Here is a 16,573-nt window from a genome sequence, read left to right on the forward strand (position 1 = left end):
TGTCTGAGGATTTGCTCATGCTGTTTGCTCTAAATCATCCTGCTCTCCTCCCTTGGCAAATGCCTTCACCTCCTTTCAGGCCCTGCTCAGTTGTCATCTAAGTGGTCCTGGGTATCAGCCCTTTGCTGTGTTTTGCTCAGGAACTAGCTTTGTTTGGGTCTGTCTTCCTCTCTGTGACTGGGCTATGTGCTGTGGGGTAGGAGCCTGGGCTTAACTCTTCATGCCCAGGGCCCACAGTGTTTGGCTGCAACTAGCTGCACTCTGGGCAGGTTAGTTGAACTGAATAATCAGACAGTGGTTAGTTTTAGTCCTTGTAGAAATTCAGAAATGCCAAAATGTCAAAGTCTGTAGGTGGTCTAGAGAGGATTCGTGGCCTTATTTAATTATTTCCAAGTTTGTGTGGTGGTGCATTTTACTGGTAGGAGAGGGCCTATGAGTTTTCAGTCCAGAGGCAGAAGGCCTGTGACCCACCCCGCCACCTCTACAAAAAATTCGTAAGGGTCCTGACCTAAGCTCCAATATGTATTCACCATTTCACCTGCAGTCCTCCTGGTGACAGCCAAGATCATGAATGTGGCCCTCCAGGGTGTTGCTGAGTAGGACTGGGAGAGCATACTTCCCGTTTCTGCTTGAAACTTTGTAGAAGAGAAGATTGGGCGCATTAGTATAGATTTCTTCCTCATAAGTATTGTCATCCTCTGAAAAGTTTCCCCTGATTTTCCCTCCTGTGCTAAAACACTCCCCAAGACTCTGGAGGGAAGAAGGATGATGGCATCACTGGTGGTGGGGAGAAGATGCTGGGATCTGCACTCCAGCAGAGTTCGGGGCAAGGATGAGAAAATATACCTTTGGCCCTTCCCTGAGGGTGATGGGGAGAATCATGAGTGTCCCATAAGCCCTTCCCAAAGGTGGCTTTGTAGCTTCTACTTCTTCCCTAAAGTCCTTTGGAAACAAGGTAAAGAACTGAGAGGTGTTTGTGAATATTAGAGAAATAATATTCTTAGGGTCTGGGCAAGAGCTATTAATCATGCAGCTTAGCTTCCCCAGTTTCTGATGCCCTGGTGTTTTCAGAGAGATGTGAGCCTTTCAGGACATTACAGATTCCTCATATAAAACTTCTGCTGTGCAATTCTTTACATGTCCTTCCCCTCACCTAGATCCTACTGACCTTGTCTGACTTGTGATGAGTAATTTAAATCCAAGCCTTTGAGACAAAACTGACAACAGTTGTTTATTGATTAAGAAGCCAACCTTGTAAATAACTTTTCTAATGGTACAAGGCAATTGCATTTCTGCTTAAAAAAGAAAAAATTCATTCATGGTGAATAAAGCATTTCTATTCCATATGATGCTCCAGTAGATGGCATGAGTCTATAAGAGCATTTTCTGTTTTTAAGCAGCCTCAACTGATAATGTTGGCTAAATTTATCTCCGAATTTCAGTGCCAGTAGACTTCTCATTCACTTTTGGAAAGGGAAGTCTGAAGCACTGAGAAGAGTAGAGGTTTGGTTACAAGTGACAGCATCTTTCACTTATTGAGTTGGTTAGTTGTGACTTCACCAGGAAATGTCTGTGAAGTTCTTACTGCTGCCAGGCTCTGAGTAGGGCCCTGAGACTCAGCAGACACAGACCTTCTTGCTGCCCTGTACACATGACAGGAGACAGACCAGGAATATGTGGCTTTGAATGAGATGTCACAGTGAAAAGGTGCAGATTGTCATGGGGTATGTCAGGGCAGCAGACCTACTTCAGGTTGTAAAGGCAAGAAAGGCCATGTTGATGCTGAGATCTTAACATGGAGCAGGAGTTGGTACAGTCGGGGAGAGAGCCTTCCAGGTCAAGAGAACAGTTTGTCCAAAGTCCCTGAGGAAATCAAAATTCTCTTGGAAAACTGAGGGGAGTGTAGTTTTCTACAGGGTGGACAGTGGGAGGAGAGGAGCCCACTATGACTCTCAGAGTCAAGCACCCAGTCTCCAGCATTTCAGCTTGCAACATAGGTTTGGGGACGTGATGCCCTTCCTTTTTTCTCTCCACATTTCCCTGGGTTCCACAGACCTGAGTAGCAGTGGAAGCTGGGCCTAGAGCCTGCCTGAGTGTCCTGAGCCAAGGAATACCTGCTGCTTTGGTAGAGGCTTGTTGCTGGGCTGTTGCTCTGTGTTGCCCTTCAGGCTCAGCACTCACACTGAAGCTTTGTGGGCTTCTCAGGAAAGGGGCTCCACCCTACTTACCAGTGATGTTTTGTAGTTGACCTGAGTTTGCTGAGGGAAGACTGTTCTGTGTTCTGTTGCTCTCACAGAGTGGATGAGGATGAGGATGACCTGGAGGAAGAACATATAACTAAGGTAAGATGCTGAGTCCTTATGTATTTCTGTGTGTGGGCCTGAGTCAAGGGCTCTCTGCCTCTGGCGAGAACACAAAAGTCACTACAGCTGCTTCTTAGCCTTCTTTCAATGAAGAACTTAAATCCACAGGCTTCATGGTTTCCCAGGCCCAAAGATTGGTCTTTTGTTACTTACCAGAGGGGCCTGCTCCCAGGGCCTGGGCATGTTGCCCCAGATCACTGAAGGCAGCTGTTCGGGGCCAAGGGCTCCAGTGGTTTGTCTCCAGTGGGCAGTGGTAGAAGGTGAGGGGTGGGATAGGGAAGAGCACATTGCCTTTGGACTCTCCTGTGTGTGTTTCTTCTCAATTGTATTCATGTTTGCATGGCGTGCAGTGAGGTATGGCTGTGATGCCGCTCAAATTTAAAAATATTTGATTTCGTTCAAGACTTCTGTGTTCTGTTGAAAGTAGATATCCCCCCCCCCCCATTTTTCTCTTTTCCTCTTCTCTCTCTGCTGAATCCCAGAGTAGAAAGAAGGTATTCAGCACCACCTCTACCTCTTTCTTTTTCTTCAGGGGGATATATGGAAACAATCTTCCCCTGACATGCTCTCACCAGATGATTGAAGAATCTTTGCCATGTTAAAAATCAGCTGTGGGGAAATCATCTTTCCTACGATCACAAGCCCTTTAGAGTGGTTGGGTTAGAAGATGGGCATGACTTATGGGAGGAGTGGCCTCTGTGGGCATTCCCTTGAACTAGAACTTTAGGTGGCCTGTGCAGTTCCTAGTCCCCTCATCAGATGAGATCTGATGTGAGATGACATTATCTTTCCTCAGGTGTGTGCTTTACAGCCACTCTTCCTGTCTCCACAGGCTTTAAAGCCATGGCATCCCTCTATGTGCAGAGAATATTTGGGGATGTTAGAGTCCCCTCTTTGAAGTCCCCTTTTTTTCCCTTGACCAGATTTATTACTGCAGTCGGACACATTCCCAGCTGGCCCAGTTTGTGCACGAAGTACAGAAGAGCCCCTTTGGCAAGGAAACCCGGCTCGTCTCCCTTGGCTCCCGGCAGGTTAGCAGAGGCAGATGTCCCAGCCCAGGTGCCATTCAGCTTCCTCTCTGTGCCTTTATCTTCCAGGCATAGAAAGTCGATGGGGCTGAGGCTGGCTGAGCAGTAGAAGCACAGCCCTGTCCCTGACCCTACCACCCCTTGTTGGGAGGAGGAGAGGCCAACAGGGCAGGTCTACTGGTTGCTTGCATGTCATTTAGCCAGCACCATTTCTTTGCCTCTTTTTTGCTCCTGTCTTGTAGAACCTTTGCGTGAATGAAGATGTGAAAAACCTGGGTTCTGTGCAGCTTATCAATGACCGCTGCATGGAGATACAGAGAAGCAAACATGGTAGGCACTAGGACTGTATGGCCTGGGGCAGTGCTGAGGGCAGGAGCAGGGTGGAAATGACAGAAGGGCTGTGATGGGGTTTGACCAGGGACGTGGTAACAAGGCAGAGCAGGCCCTGGTTCCCTCCTGAGGCCCCCTTCTTGGGAAGGTGTACTTATTTCCTAGGTTAGTGTCACGTTCTAGTCCTTGGAAATAATTTTACAGGCTCTTTACAGAGAACACAAAGTACAGTTTCAGAGTGTTCTAATGAGACCATTTGGAAGGGTCCTATAGACCCCACCTGGTGGGAGTGGGTCTCAACATCACCAAACATACTCTTGGCTCCAGAGAGAGTTGTTCTTCCTGTCATTGTTCCCCTGTACCTGTACCACCTGCAGAGAAGAAAAACAGAGCTGAGGAAGACAAGCCAAAGAAGAGGCGGCAGGAGACCAAGGCTGCCTGCCCCTTCTATAACCATGAGCAGATGCAGCTTCTCCGGGATGAGATCCTGGTGGAGGTGAAGGACATGGAGCAGCTGGTGACCCTTGGGAAGGAGGCTTGGGCCTGCCCTTATTATGGGAGCCGGTTTGCTATCCCTGCAGCCCAGGTAAGTACTCCGGAGGGGTAGGAGGTAGTTCTTGGCTCTAACTGGAGCTGCAGGCCATGAAAGAGTTCCTTGTTCCTCTTTAGTTTGAGAGGATGCCCCCCACTATGGCTAGGCTCAGGGTCATACAGCATACTGATGCCACCTAACTATTTTTCCAGAATATAGGGTCAGGGGAGGCCCTTGGAGCCTTAGTGGCTTCGGGCTTCAGGGCCAATTGGCATTTTTGGGGGATACCAGATAGAAGCCAGGAGAGAGTACATTTCTGAGAAACTACAGTGAGAGGAGCCTTGGGGGCTAAGATGAGGCTCAGTAGCAGGAGTTCAGTCCCTTCCCTCGATTCTCTTCAGTCAGATCATCTCCAATTTTACTGTTTCATATACTTGACATTGTACATCAAGCTCCTGAGAAAAGGTCTGTTGCTATAAATGATACTCTGCTGTAACTTTCTCACTTGAATATCTCTACTCATGGTCCAGACTGGAAATAGAACAGGTCACGTCAGGACTTAGGTGGGCTGGGCAAGTTCATTGCAGGTTGAGCCCTGTATCTCTCCCCCTCCAGCTGGTGGTGCTGCCCTATCCAATGCTGCTGCATGCTGCCACCCGGGAGGCTGCTGGCATCCGTCTGCAGGGCCAGGTGGTCATCATTGATGAGGCACACAACCTGATTGATACCATCACAGGCATCTACAGCACAGAGGTCACCGGTTCCCAGGTGGGTTGGCCTCTCTCTGTCTTGACATGCCAGAAGGCGGAGAGACTTTATAAGTATTTACCTCTATAGATACCTATACCTGGAATTCCTTGGAACATGGGGTTGGGCAGAGGCTGCACTGAGCCAAGGTACTGGTCTTGGCTTTCCATAAAACTGTGGGGACCCAGCTTATTTCATTGCTTTTCACCTGCCCATGTCATCCTGGGCCCCTCCAGTCCAGGATGCTGCTAATGTTCTGTCTTAGCTGGGATGGTGGCATGAGGGAAGCAGGACTCATCAGTTGTGATGGTGCTCTGAGGAAGGCACAAGATCTCTGTAATCTACTCTCTTATGTATTGTCTACTATACCAGGTATCTCTGCTCTTTATGCTGACCTTACAGTGGGATGGTAAGTTTACTTAAGGAGCTTGCTGGTTCAGAGAGGGCTAAGCAGTTGTGCCTAGAAGCTCACAGTTCAGATGGGAGCCAGGATTTGACCACTGGTTTTTGACCATGAAACTCACTGAGCATCTACCATCTGTGCTGACCAAAGCTTGGGTTGACCTTAGGCCAGGATGCAGTGGTTACCTGGAACCTCACTCTTAGTAGATGACAAGTTTTTTCCTAGCCCAGTAAAAACCAGCAGGGAGATTGCCTGAGGGATTCTCCCTCATGTTTTGTCCAGGCCCATAGCAGACATGAAGCAGAACCTCCTTTTCCTCTCTTTCAGCAACCTCAGCCCAGGGGCCTCAAACCATGCCTTTACATGAGCCCCACTTTTGCTCCCCGTCACCTTGACCTTCCTGTGTGTGCTGGTGGGCATTTTCTATACATGGTCTAAGGTTTCATCTGGACAGCCCTCTGTTCTTGGCCAGAGCCTGGTCTGCCTTCACACCATTGTCTGTGTTCTCTCCCCAGCTCTGCCAGGCCCATTCCCAGTTGCTCCAGTATATGGAAAGATATGGGTGAGACACTTACCCTCTGAGGTAGAAGGGAGAATTCTGCTCAGTCTCAGTGGCCCCACAAGTCAGCCTCCAAGACTCTGGCTTGGGCTCAGAGCGGGCATCGGCTTTATGCTCAGGTCCTAAGTTCATTGTGGTATGTCCTTCATGAGACCTAGGCTGCTTGGAACAGAACAGCTGGCTCTGAGGGCCCTGGGCCTTGGCCAGCCTTTTTTTCTAGGGAGAATTTGTAGTTTGTGGCCCAGCTTGAGAGGTAGCAGAAAGACAGGTTGTGGCTGGGGGCAGATGGAGGGAAGCTGCTGTCTGAGCACAGCCATGTGACGTCTGTTGATTTCTCCTCAGGAAGCGTTTGAAGGCCAAGAACCTGATGTACATTAAGCAGATTCTGTATTTGCTGGAGAAGTTTGTGGCTATGCTGGGAGGTAGGAGAGCACCTTCCCCAGGCTCACCCCTGGCCTGCAAAACTTGTTGGTCTTTGTCCTTGGATGCCGGTTAGGGCTCCTAGATCTTCTATGCCCTTTAGGATTGTCTGGGTCATTAATTTAGGAAATTCTCATTCCTTTTTATTCTAGTTGTCTGATTTTCTATGTTTTTTAGAATCCTCATTCATTTGCCCAGGTTCTGAGTCCTTTTATTTTGCCAGACAGAACTCTATGGGTGCAATAATAATACATTATACTATTAAATTTATGACACCTTGTGACATAGTTACTGTCCTGGGGTGTTTTCAGAGCATTTTTATATGTATGCTCTCATTTTCCCCTGTGAGGAGAGCAGGCCAGGTGTTTTAGCCCTCATTTATAGATGAGTAACTAAATCTCAAATCAGGACCTGCCTGTGGTTGATAAGCCCAGTGAGTGAGCCTTCTGGTTCCAGGCCCAGGCTTCTCATGCTAGTCTGTGCTGGGATCCTTTCCTTTGTCAGGTGGTAGTGCCTTTGAAGGTTTTTGTAGAAAGTAAAGTTCCTGAAACCCAGTGGGGTTTTCTGGAAGGATCTTATCCTGTATTGCTCTTAGATTCCATCTCTGCCTTGGCCACAGCACCATATGGCCGAGGGCAGCTTGTGCTTGTTCCTGTGCCCCTGTATACCTGGGGCTGAATGAAATTGCAAGGCTTTGTGTTCCTTTTGTAGATATGTGAGCTTCATGGAACCCCCTGCCCTCTCTGGCTTTTTTGCATGCTATAAATAACCAAAAACAAATAAAAATATGTTTGAATATGGATGTTCTTCTTAGTAGGTACAGTGTAGAGCGAGAAGACAGGGAAATGGGGGTCAGAGGACCACTATCCTGACCTGTTTGCATTTTCTTTTTTTTAGGGAACATTAAGCAAAATCCTAATACACAGAACCTCTCAAAGACAGGTGAGGGAGTTGCTCTCCTAGGGCCCAGAGGGATCTGTGCCACTTCTAAGCTTTAATCTGGGACCAAAGCTAGGGGCTTCAGGGCAGGTTCCCAGCGCCCTTCATTTGTCTGCTCTTAGGAACAGAGCTGAAGACCATCAATGACTTCCTCTTTCAGAGCCAGGTGGACAACATTAACCTGTTCAAGGTAAAGGCCTCCACCACTTTTTTTTTTAATATCTTTGTTTTATTTATTTATTTTTATGTGGTGCTGAGGGTTAACCCAGTGCCTTACACATGTGAGGCAAACGCTCAATCACTAAGCTACAACCCCAGCCCCCGCCACCACTTATTAGCACATCAGGTTTCTTTCTTATTACTGCCTATAGGCAGACACTGCATTAAGACTATGGGAGACATAAAAAGCAAAGTCCTTCTGTAGTCGAGTAGTTTAAGGTCTGAGAAACCAAAACATACATACACATAATTACTTAACCCTTCAAGCAACATATCGGCAGGAACCAAACAGTCTAGGGTCATGGGGTTTCCAGGTGGTGAAAAGAGAGGCTCTTCTTTGTACCTTACAGGCCTCCCCACCCCTCTCCCACGTCTTCCCACCCCCCCTTTCCATCTGTCTTCAGACACAGTCTTTCCTCTGGACTTTAGGACAGAAGCAGGGAGCTGATTAAAGGAGCATGATCCTGGTTCCATCTGGTAGGGCTGAGCTGAGTGAGAATGGTGCTGGTGCTGCTTGACCCATTGACTCCCAGTTGCAGCCTTGGGTTCAGTCACAGCCACAGATGTTTCTTACTCTAGTCCTGAATGTCCAGGATTCTCCTGATGGGGTACAGCACTGTCACTGGGATGACAGCCTATGGATTACAAATTGATAACCATAATCACCCTTCATGGACAGAGTACTACTACATACTGGGGCTGTGTGCTGGGTCTGTGATTCCCAGGTGAATGTGCTGTTGCCATTTGAAAACAAAGGAAGCCGAGGCTCAGGGAGGTTGCTCAGGAGGATAAGGAGCACAGGACTCGCCCCAGTGCATCAGTGCTGAGTGGACGAGTGCACATTTAAGCCCAGCTGTACTATCTTAGACTGTCCCTTTCTGCCCACCTTTCTTCAAACCAGCTTTCCCCAATTAACCCCTTTTGGTCACTGTCAATGCCATTATCCCATCAAACACCCTGGAAATCTGAGTCATCCTTGGTACTTTTCTTCCCTTTGTGTCCTATAGCTAAATAGTTGCCAAGCTCCATGGCCTAAAATAACTCTGGAATTATCCCAGCTTTTCCCTCCCACTGCTGTGACTTCCGTGCAGGCTCTATTTGCTCCTGCTTTCTTCCTGGCCCCTGCTTACTTCTATTCTCGCCTCCTTCCTTTCATTTACTTTATGAGGTACAATTGAGTGGATCTTAACTAAAGATGTCACTCTATTTATTTATTTAATCAATCAAGCCCATGGCCTCATATACACCATGCCAGTATTCTAGCACTGAGCCTTTTTAAAAAATTAAATTTTGAGACAGGATCTTCCTAAGTCGCCAGGCTGTTCTTGAGCTTATGATCCTCCTGCCTCGGCCTCCTCTGGGGTTATAGATGTGAACCACCACACCTGGCTAGGATGTCACTGTTTTGTAGAAATCTTTTATTTATTTATTTTTGGTGCCAGGGCTTGAACCCAGGAATGCTTTAGCACGGAGCTACATCCCCAGCCCTTATTTTGAGACAGGGTCTCACTTAAGTTACTTAGTGAGACAGGCCTTGCTAAGTTGCTGAGGTTAGCTTTGAACTTGAGATCCGGGATCCTCCTGCCTCAGCCTCCCAAGTTGCTAGGATTATAGGTGTGCCCAGCTTCTTTGTACAAATCTTCCCAGACTTTTCAGTCTTATCAACTTAGCATTCCTCGTCAAGACCAGTCTACACATGTTCAACTGCCAACTAAGTTGTACTCCAGCCTTGCTTGAAATGAGCCCCAAGTTTCAGTTCTTTGTGCCTTTGCTCATAGATTTTTTATTATTATTATTATTTATATTTTGGTACTGGGAATTGAACCCAGGGGCACTTAAGCACCGAACCATGACCCCATTTTTGAGATGGGGTCTCAGTAAGTTGATTAGGGCCTCACTAAATTGCTGAGGCTGGCTTTGAACTTGAAACCTCCTACCTCAGCCACCCAACTCATTGGAGTCACAGGTGTGCACCACCATGCCCAGCTGAGTCTAAATTCTTTGAGGCCCAACTTACATGATGTCACTTGGAAGGAAAATAGAGGACATATAACTTCTATTGATCACCCTTAGATCAGAGCTGTTGAGATGTTGGTGAGAAGGTTGTATCTGTGATTTGGCAGAGCCCCCACCTTGTGAGCCGCTTTGTTTGGTGGTTGGGATGACTGGTTTCTCATGTAGATTATAACTCGCTTCTTTGTGACACATGCTTGCCATCGATGTTGGTTTTGCAGGTTCAGCGGTATTTCGAGAAGAGCATGGTCAGCAGGAAGGTAACCACCTTTACTGTGGGTCCAGAGGGAGCCAGTGGCACCCTGCCTGCTGCCTCACTGCTTCCCTCTCTGGCCCATGGACTCATCTCTGTCTTCCCTCTCCATGGTGGGAACTGTTTGTGAACTGGGCGGGCTGTAGGCTGTGGGGTCTCCACTCATACTGCTTCTCATTCTTCCATCACCCTTTTTCCACCCTACCCAGCTCTTTGGCTTCACAGAACGCTATGGAGCAGTCCTCCCATCTTCCCGGTTGCAGCCCAAACTGACTGGGTTTCAGCATTTCCTAAAGAGCCTGCAGCCTGGTGTCACCCAGGGTGAGTTGGGAGGGTGGAAAAGCAGAGCCAGCTGCAGGCTTAGGGTAAGGATGTGGACCTAACTTCAGGGCACCTTCTCCCTGTCCTGCTTTGTACAGCTCCTGCAACCCCTGTGGAGGAGGATGAGGCCAGGGCCCTGCGGCCCACTTCCCCACTGATGCACATCGAAGGCTTCCTTGCAGCTCTCACCACTGCCAACCAAGATGGCAGGGTCATCCTGAGCCGCCAAGGTAATTAGCTGTTCACTTAAAAGATGGTTCGATCAGGCTCATTTCCCAAGAAAGAGAAAACCTGATGGGGCCAGGGAATCAAGCCAGAGACTTGACACATCCTGTACCTGCCTAGCATAGAATGAGGAGGCATAGTGTTGGCTGGCCTCCCATGGCCTGGGGCAAGCAGGGTTCCTGGGGAGCCAGGATGCAGAGATGCTGGGTCCTCTCAGACAGCATTGCTGGAGAACCCTATAGCCCAGTGTTAAGATTAGGTGGGCTTGGATTCGAGTCTTGGTTCCATCACCTGCATGCTATGTGACTGACCAGTTTCTCTCTGCACTTAGTTTCCTCTTAGAAATTGGAAATGTGGGAAGGAAGACAATAGTACTATCTACTTCAGTGGGTTGTGCTGGAGATGAAATGAGGTTGTTTTTATTAAAGAGAAAGAGCTAGCTCATGGACTCAACTTGAGCCTGTGCTCAGGCTGTTCCCAACCTTCTCCCCATGTGTGTGTATCTCTTTTCAGGCAGCCTCAGTCAGAGCAGCCTCAAATTCTTGCTCCTGAATCCAGCTGTGCACTTTGCCCAGGTGGTGAAAGAATGCCGGGCAGTCGTCATTGCAGGTGGCACCATGCAGCCGGTAAGGACACCAATCCCAGCCTCTGGTGTCCCAGGTATTGGGATGGGGCAGGGGCAGCCTTGCACACCAAGCCTCTTCCCTGTCAGTCCCCTGGACCTCCACACCAGGAAGCGGTCAGCTCATGCAGGCCCAGCAGTGTCCGCTAGGTGGCACTGCTGTACTTTTCCTGTTTGGGCTCTGGGTGTAGGTGGGGGCACCACTGCTTCCTCTGGTTTCTGTAGCCTGCAGTAATCGGAACTCTGCGGTGCCTCATTGCCATTCCCTTTCTGCACCCATCACCAGAGGTATCAACCTGCTCTTGTAAAAGTATTACATTTTCATTATAGAAAGCAAAGAGAAGTAAAAATGGGAAAAAATAGAACATAATTTCACCAACAGAAGATTTATGTTGGCATATATCTTTGTAATAGTCTTTTTTTACATATAATTTTTATATGTGTGCATACATATTTTAAAAACAAAAAATGGCATTCTAGATGCTGCTAGTAATTGCTTTTTCAGTCAGCAACAAAATTTCATAAACATTTTTCCCTGACAGCAAGTATAGATTTATTTCATCATACTCTAGCTGCACTGGATTCCAGTTATATGAATGTGTTCTGTTTCATATAACCACTCATGTTTTGTTAGACATTTGGGTTCTTCCCAGTTTTTCTCTGTTTTAAACAGTACTGTGGTAAATATAACTGGATCTCTGCACAGGGATTATTTCCTTAGCCTCACACTCTAAAGAGAACTCACTGGCTGGCTGACTGCTCAGAGCCTCAGGCAGTGGTTCCCCGCCTCAGATCCCTGCGGGAATCACCCCTGTGGCTTTCTTTTCATTCTGTTTGACTAGATTCATAGATTCTTATTCATCCCATATATTAAAGTTTGTAGTCATTATTGTGTTTGACTCAGATCATCTCAAATTTGGCTGATGGGAGGAGCCCCTCCTGCCACCCCATAGTCTTGGAATGCCTTCTTTACTCTGGACAACAAAATGTCCCAGACTGAACTTATGTTTGCCTGGCTCCACAGCGGGGTCATTCCATTTCTCCAGGGTTTCTGGTTTCTTTCAGTGGGGGGCGGTATGTAAAAATCTGGGTACTAGGGTGACCCTGATGCTTCTGAGTTATCATTGTTCCTGGGTATTTCAGCAGACAGACCTAGGAAATGTGCTTTCAGAAGCACGAGTCTGTATTGATGTTTCTAATCAAAATCAAAGCATCAATTTATATGACCCCTAGCGCATGGTAGAATAAATATATAATTACAAGGAAAAAATGTTTATGACATTTGTTGCTGAATGAACATTTGGTTTCTTATTAATATAACTACTTATTTGTTCAATCCCACAATATACGTAAAAGTTTCAAAATTATAAGACAACACTATTTCTAACTGATCCAAGTTTCATTTTTTAAGATTTCTTTGCTCTGTAAGAATATAAAGTCATTTGAAATCAGGCTTTTCTCTGTGTGCTTGCTCACAGTCTGACAGGTCACTAGGCTTTTGTTGTTTTTGTTTCCAACTTCAGAGTTTGCTTTTTCATTTTTGACTTAATTCTGTTTTTAAAGTATATAACGTCCATATCTCACTCCCATCCCTTTAAAAAATATTTTTTTAGTTGTCAACGGACCTTTATTTTATTTATTTATATTATTTATTTATATGCAGTGCCAAGAAACAAACCCCATGCCTCACACATGCTAGGCATCCACTCTACCCTGAGCTACAACCCCATCCCCCACTCCCATCCCTTACCAGCTGGTTCTTCACCCCGATAAGGTAATCATTTTCAGTAGCTAATGCTTTATCTCTTCATTGTCGTAATTTGGAGTGTTTTTGCTTTGTTTGCAAAAATAAGCATGTATGTATATATGTGTGTGTGTGTGTGTGTGTGTGTGTGTGTGTGTGTAGTTTCCTTTTTAAATAACATCAAAGGTATGATGATAGTTGTTTCTTACCTGTGTGTCCTGGCAATTCCATCTGTTAGCACTAAAGATGGTCATTCTTTAGTGGATGTAGCAGGGCTAGTTCAACCAGTCTCTTATGGGCAAATAACTTCCAAAGAAAGATCCTTATGTGCACGTTAATTGGTATTTATAGGCTGTATCATCAGAGTAGATCTTAGATATAGGATGCCGATTAAAAACTACATCTAACTTGCTAAGTACTGTCAGATTCCTCTGCCCAAGGATGGCAACTATTCTGTATCCTACCAACAATATCTAAGAATGCCTATTTCTCCACAGAGTGATTAAACTCTTGGATTCTTGCCAGTTTGATAGGTGAAAACCCTGGAGGTTCTTATTCAGTGGTTTGAGCTAGGACCTGGCACTTGGATTTTTTTTGAAATCCCCTCTGGTGTTTTTTTGTTTTGTTTTGTTTTGTTTTGTTTTAGTGCACAGCTAGGTTGAGAATCTCTGTGCCAAATTGGCCAAATTTCCTTTGCTATTCCCACAGGTTGTCTAATGAGGCTGCCAACACTGGATGTCATTAAAGGTTGTTTTTTTTTTTTTGCTAATGTATCACCCACCTTTTCTTTCAGGTCCTATTTCTACCATACTGGCTGCCTCCTGGCCCAGACTTCTCTGCTCTCTGTGCCAGGGCTCTACCCTCACCCATGGACCCCCAAGTCACGGCCTGAGGTTCCTTTTCCTCAGACCTCTTGGAGGTCACAAAGTCTTGACATTGTGACCTACAGGTGTCTGACTTTCGAGAACAGCTGCTGGCATGTGCTGGGGTGGAAGCTGAGCGAGTGGTGGAGTTTTCCTGTGGTGAGGATCCATGTCCAGGGTGGGACAAACCAGGCACACTCTGGCCCCAGTAGTCTTGGTTTTGCTGCATGCGAGACCCAGGGCTGAGGAGACCACGGGATAGGGGCCTTGCCTTCTCCAGCACGCTTCCCCTTGCCCTTACACTCTGCCCCACCATCAGCATTGCCCACTGTTATTGTGGCAGTGGGGTGGGTGAGTAGGTATGTTATAAATCTTCCTCATCTGGAAGACAGGTTAGGAAAACACCCTCCCTGGACTTTGCCTGGCAGAATAGTCTGCCAGGTTCTCATCCCCTTCGTGGGTCTCACCAGGCCACGTGATCCCTCCAGACAACATCCTGCCCCTCGTCATCTGCAGCGGGCCCTCCAACCAGCAGTTGGAATTCACATACCAGAAGAGAGAGCTGCCTCAGATGGTGAGTGCCAGCAGCAGCCTTCCTACAGCCCTCCTAGGGCAGGGGAGAGAGCTCTTGGGTGGGTGGTCCTGACTAGTCCTGGTACAGGGGAAGTTCGTGACCATCACAGCTGGCACAGGATGAGTAGGATCTATAGATGTTTATCAAGGAAGGTCTGAGCCATTCCCCTATTCCTTAGGCTGGTAAGTAAAATTTCTTATAACCTTCATGTATCCCTTTAGTGTGGAATGAGAACACTGCTCATTTCCTTTGGTTCTATGGTCCCTTGGTTATATGGGCTCCTGCCCTGGACCAGGGTTGCAGGTTTTAGGCACATCTCCAGTGGCATGCCTGGGGTGTTCAGTGCCTGGTATCATGGATGATGTACTTTGGGACATTGGGAGTTGGTGAACCAATATTATATTTTATCACTGGGATGCTGACATTGGGACATGTGCCATAAAGGTGGGCAATCACCAGAAGGAGTTGGGCACGTTTGGTAGGAAGGTGGCTGGCACATTCCACTCAGGAAGCCAGTTGGCCATCATCCTCCGTGGCCTAGTCACACAATGGTTCTCCATCCTTGGTTTTGGGGTAATGCAAGCAACTCTTATGTGGGTATTACTGCCATGATGCTCCTTATCTGTCTTTCATAGATGGACGAGACAGGCCGCATTCTCTGTAACCTATGCAATGTGGTCCCTGGAGGGGTAGTCTGTTTTTTTCCCTCCTATGAGTACCAGCGCCAGGTCCATGCTCACTGGGACAAGAGTGGTCTGCTGGCCCGCCTGGCTGTCAGGAAAAAGGTGAGTGGCCCTTCAGCTGGACCCCTCCCCCTTTTGAGGACAGTGCTGCCCAGAGCTCCTCCTGGAATTCTCTTGCTGTCAAATTGGGATGGTTCAGCTTCTCCTAGTTCTCACCCCCACCTCTTCTGGCCCCTGACTACAGGCCCAGAGGGTTCCCCAAAGCTTGACTCAGTGAGGTCCTCCTGTTTCTAGGTCACAAAACCCAGGGTCTCAAGCAGACCTGAGACCCAGCATTCCAAAGCCTTTTTCTAGGAGACATTCTTTCCCTTCTTCAGATATTCCAGGAACCCAAGAGAGCAAGCCAAGTGGAGCAGGTGCTGATGGCATATTCTAAGTGCATCACGGTGAGAAGTGGGTCCAGAGACCAAGTAGGCCTGGCAGCTGGGTGTAGTTGGGAGGCATCCAGCTTTGGCTCAGCAGCTCTGGGCTGGGTTTCTCCTGTAGAGCTGTGGCCAGGTGGGAGGCACAGTGACGGGTGCCCTGCTTCTCTCTGTGGTCGGAGGAAAGATGAGTGAAGGGATCAACTTCTCTGATGACCTGGGCCGGTAAGTAGTGATCCTCTTCTCTGCTGGAATTGAGATAATGGCCCCTGCCTGTGGTCTGATGCCATCTGGGTCTGCACCCAGGCTGACTATTCAGTGTCCATTGTGGGGCAAGGGCATGTTAGAATTATAGCATCCCTGATTTGGCCCCCTTAGAGCAAGGGGAATATGAGGCAGACCATAACTTTATTAGGATCCATTCATTGGCCTGGGCTAGAGCTTTCCAGATAGTAGGTGTTGGGTGGGGTAATGCAAGCTATGAAAGACAGCAGTTGACGAGATATGAGGGAGGTGTGAGGGAGGCCTTGACTCGTGTCTCCACCAGGTGTGTGGTGATGGTGGGCATGCCCTACCCCAACATCAGGTCTCCAGAGCTACAAGAGAAGATGGCCTACTTGGATCAGACCCTTGTGAGTACTTCCAATGTTCCAGAGGATGAGAGGGTTGGAGAAGAGCTGTGTCACCCCTAGGGCTATGGTAGCAAGGCCCTAGGGTGCAACTTTCCACTATGCTGATGTTTCCTCCAAAGGTTTGGGATGATTCTGCCCACCCTCTTGATTTTCTCCATGACATCACCTGTTAGGCCAGCTGCTGGTTTAGGCTCATAGAGCCTCTTGGCCTTGCTCCAAAAAGAGGTGAGAAGTGACCCAGATTGTCTCTATCCTTTCTAGCCTAGGGCCCCAGGTCAGGCCCTCCCAGGGAAGGCTTTGGTGGAGAATCTGTGTATGAAGGCTGTCAACCAATCCATAGGTAAGCCTGGGACTGTTCCTGGCCATCAAGGCAGTTAGGAAAGATGGATGGATATGACAGGAAGGAGGGATTTTACCTGCCCTTTCTTGCCTGAGGGCTGTGGAAGGGAGGAGGACACATGGCTGTCCAGGAGGTTGTTTTACTCAAAGCCATAACCTTTGTGCCTACCCAGGTAGAGCCATCAGGCATCAGAGGGACTTCGCCAGCATAGTACTTCTGGACCAGCGGTACGCTCGCCCCTCTACCCTGGCAAAGCTGCCAGCCTGGATTCGAGACCGGGTAGAGGTCAAAGCCACTTTTGGCCCTGCCTTTGCTGCTATGCGGAAGGTCAGGCCTGCCTT

At 47.8% G+C, this 16,573-nt stretch overlaps 1 protein-coding gene across 1 annotated transcript in view; it reads left to right on the plus strand.

Moving 5' to 3' along the window:
• The window catches only part of Ddx11 (DEAD/H-box helicase 11), a 28,085-nt gene that overhangs the window by 10,649 nt on the left and 863 nt on the right, over window positions 1-16,573 (plus strand). The window contains exons 8-28 of the mRNA XM_058584121.1: window positions 2,297-2,342; window positions 3,287-3,394; window positions 3,634-3,721; window positions 4,099-4,307; window positions 4,869-5,021; window positions 5,919-5,965; window positions 6,305-6,384; window positions 7,280-7,324; window positions 7,444-7,511; window positions 9,775-9,813; window positions 10,016-10,127; window positions 10,226-10,357; window positions 10,866-10,978; window positions 13,668-13,740; window positions 14,052-14,155; window positions 14,791-14,940; window positions 15,216-15,284; window positions 15,385-15,485; window positions 15,808-15,892; window positions 16,154-16,232; window positions 16,405-16,559. Coding sequence (XP_058440104.1) covers window positions 2,297-2,342; window positions 3,287-3,394; window positions 3,634-3,721; window positions 4,099-4,307; window positions 4,869-5,021; window positions 5,919-5,965; window positions 6,305-6,384; window positions 7,280-7,324; window positions 7,444-7,511; window positions 9,775-9,813; window positions 10,016-10,127; window positions 10,226-10,357; window positions 10,866-10,978; window positions 13,668-13,740; window positions 14,052-14,155; window positions 14,791-14,940; window positions 15,216-15,284; window positions 15,385-15,485; window positions 15,808-15,892; window positions 16,154-16,232; window positions 16,405-16,559 — 2,056 coding nt within the window. The remainder of the gene's footprint in view (window positions 1-2,296; window positions 2,343-3,286; window positions 3,395-3,633; window positions 3,722-4,098; window positions 4,308-4,868; window positions 5,022-5,918; window positions 5,966-6,304; window positions 6,385-7,279; window positions 7,325-7,443; window positions 7,512-9,774; window positions 9,814-10,015; window positions 10,128-10,225; window positions 10,358-10,865; window positions 10,979-13,667; window positions 13,741-14,051; window positions 14,156-14,790; window positions 14,941-15,215; window positions 15,285-15,384; window positions 15,486-15,807; window positions 15,893-16,153; window positions 16,233-16,404; window positions 16,560-16,573) is intronic.

The sequence above is a fragment of the Marmota monax genome, unplaced genomic scaffold (genome assembly GCF_021218885.2).
Source record: "Marmota monax isolate L192 unplaced genomic scaffold, Marmota_monax_Labrador192_F-V1.1 WCK01_AAM20220418_F8-fsc00163, whole genome shotgun sequence".
Lineage (NCBI taxonomy): Eukaryota > Metazoa > Chordata > Mammalia > Rodentia > Sciuridae > Marmota > Marmota monax.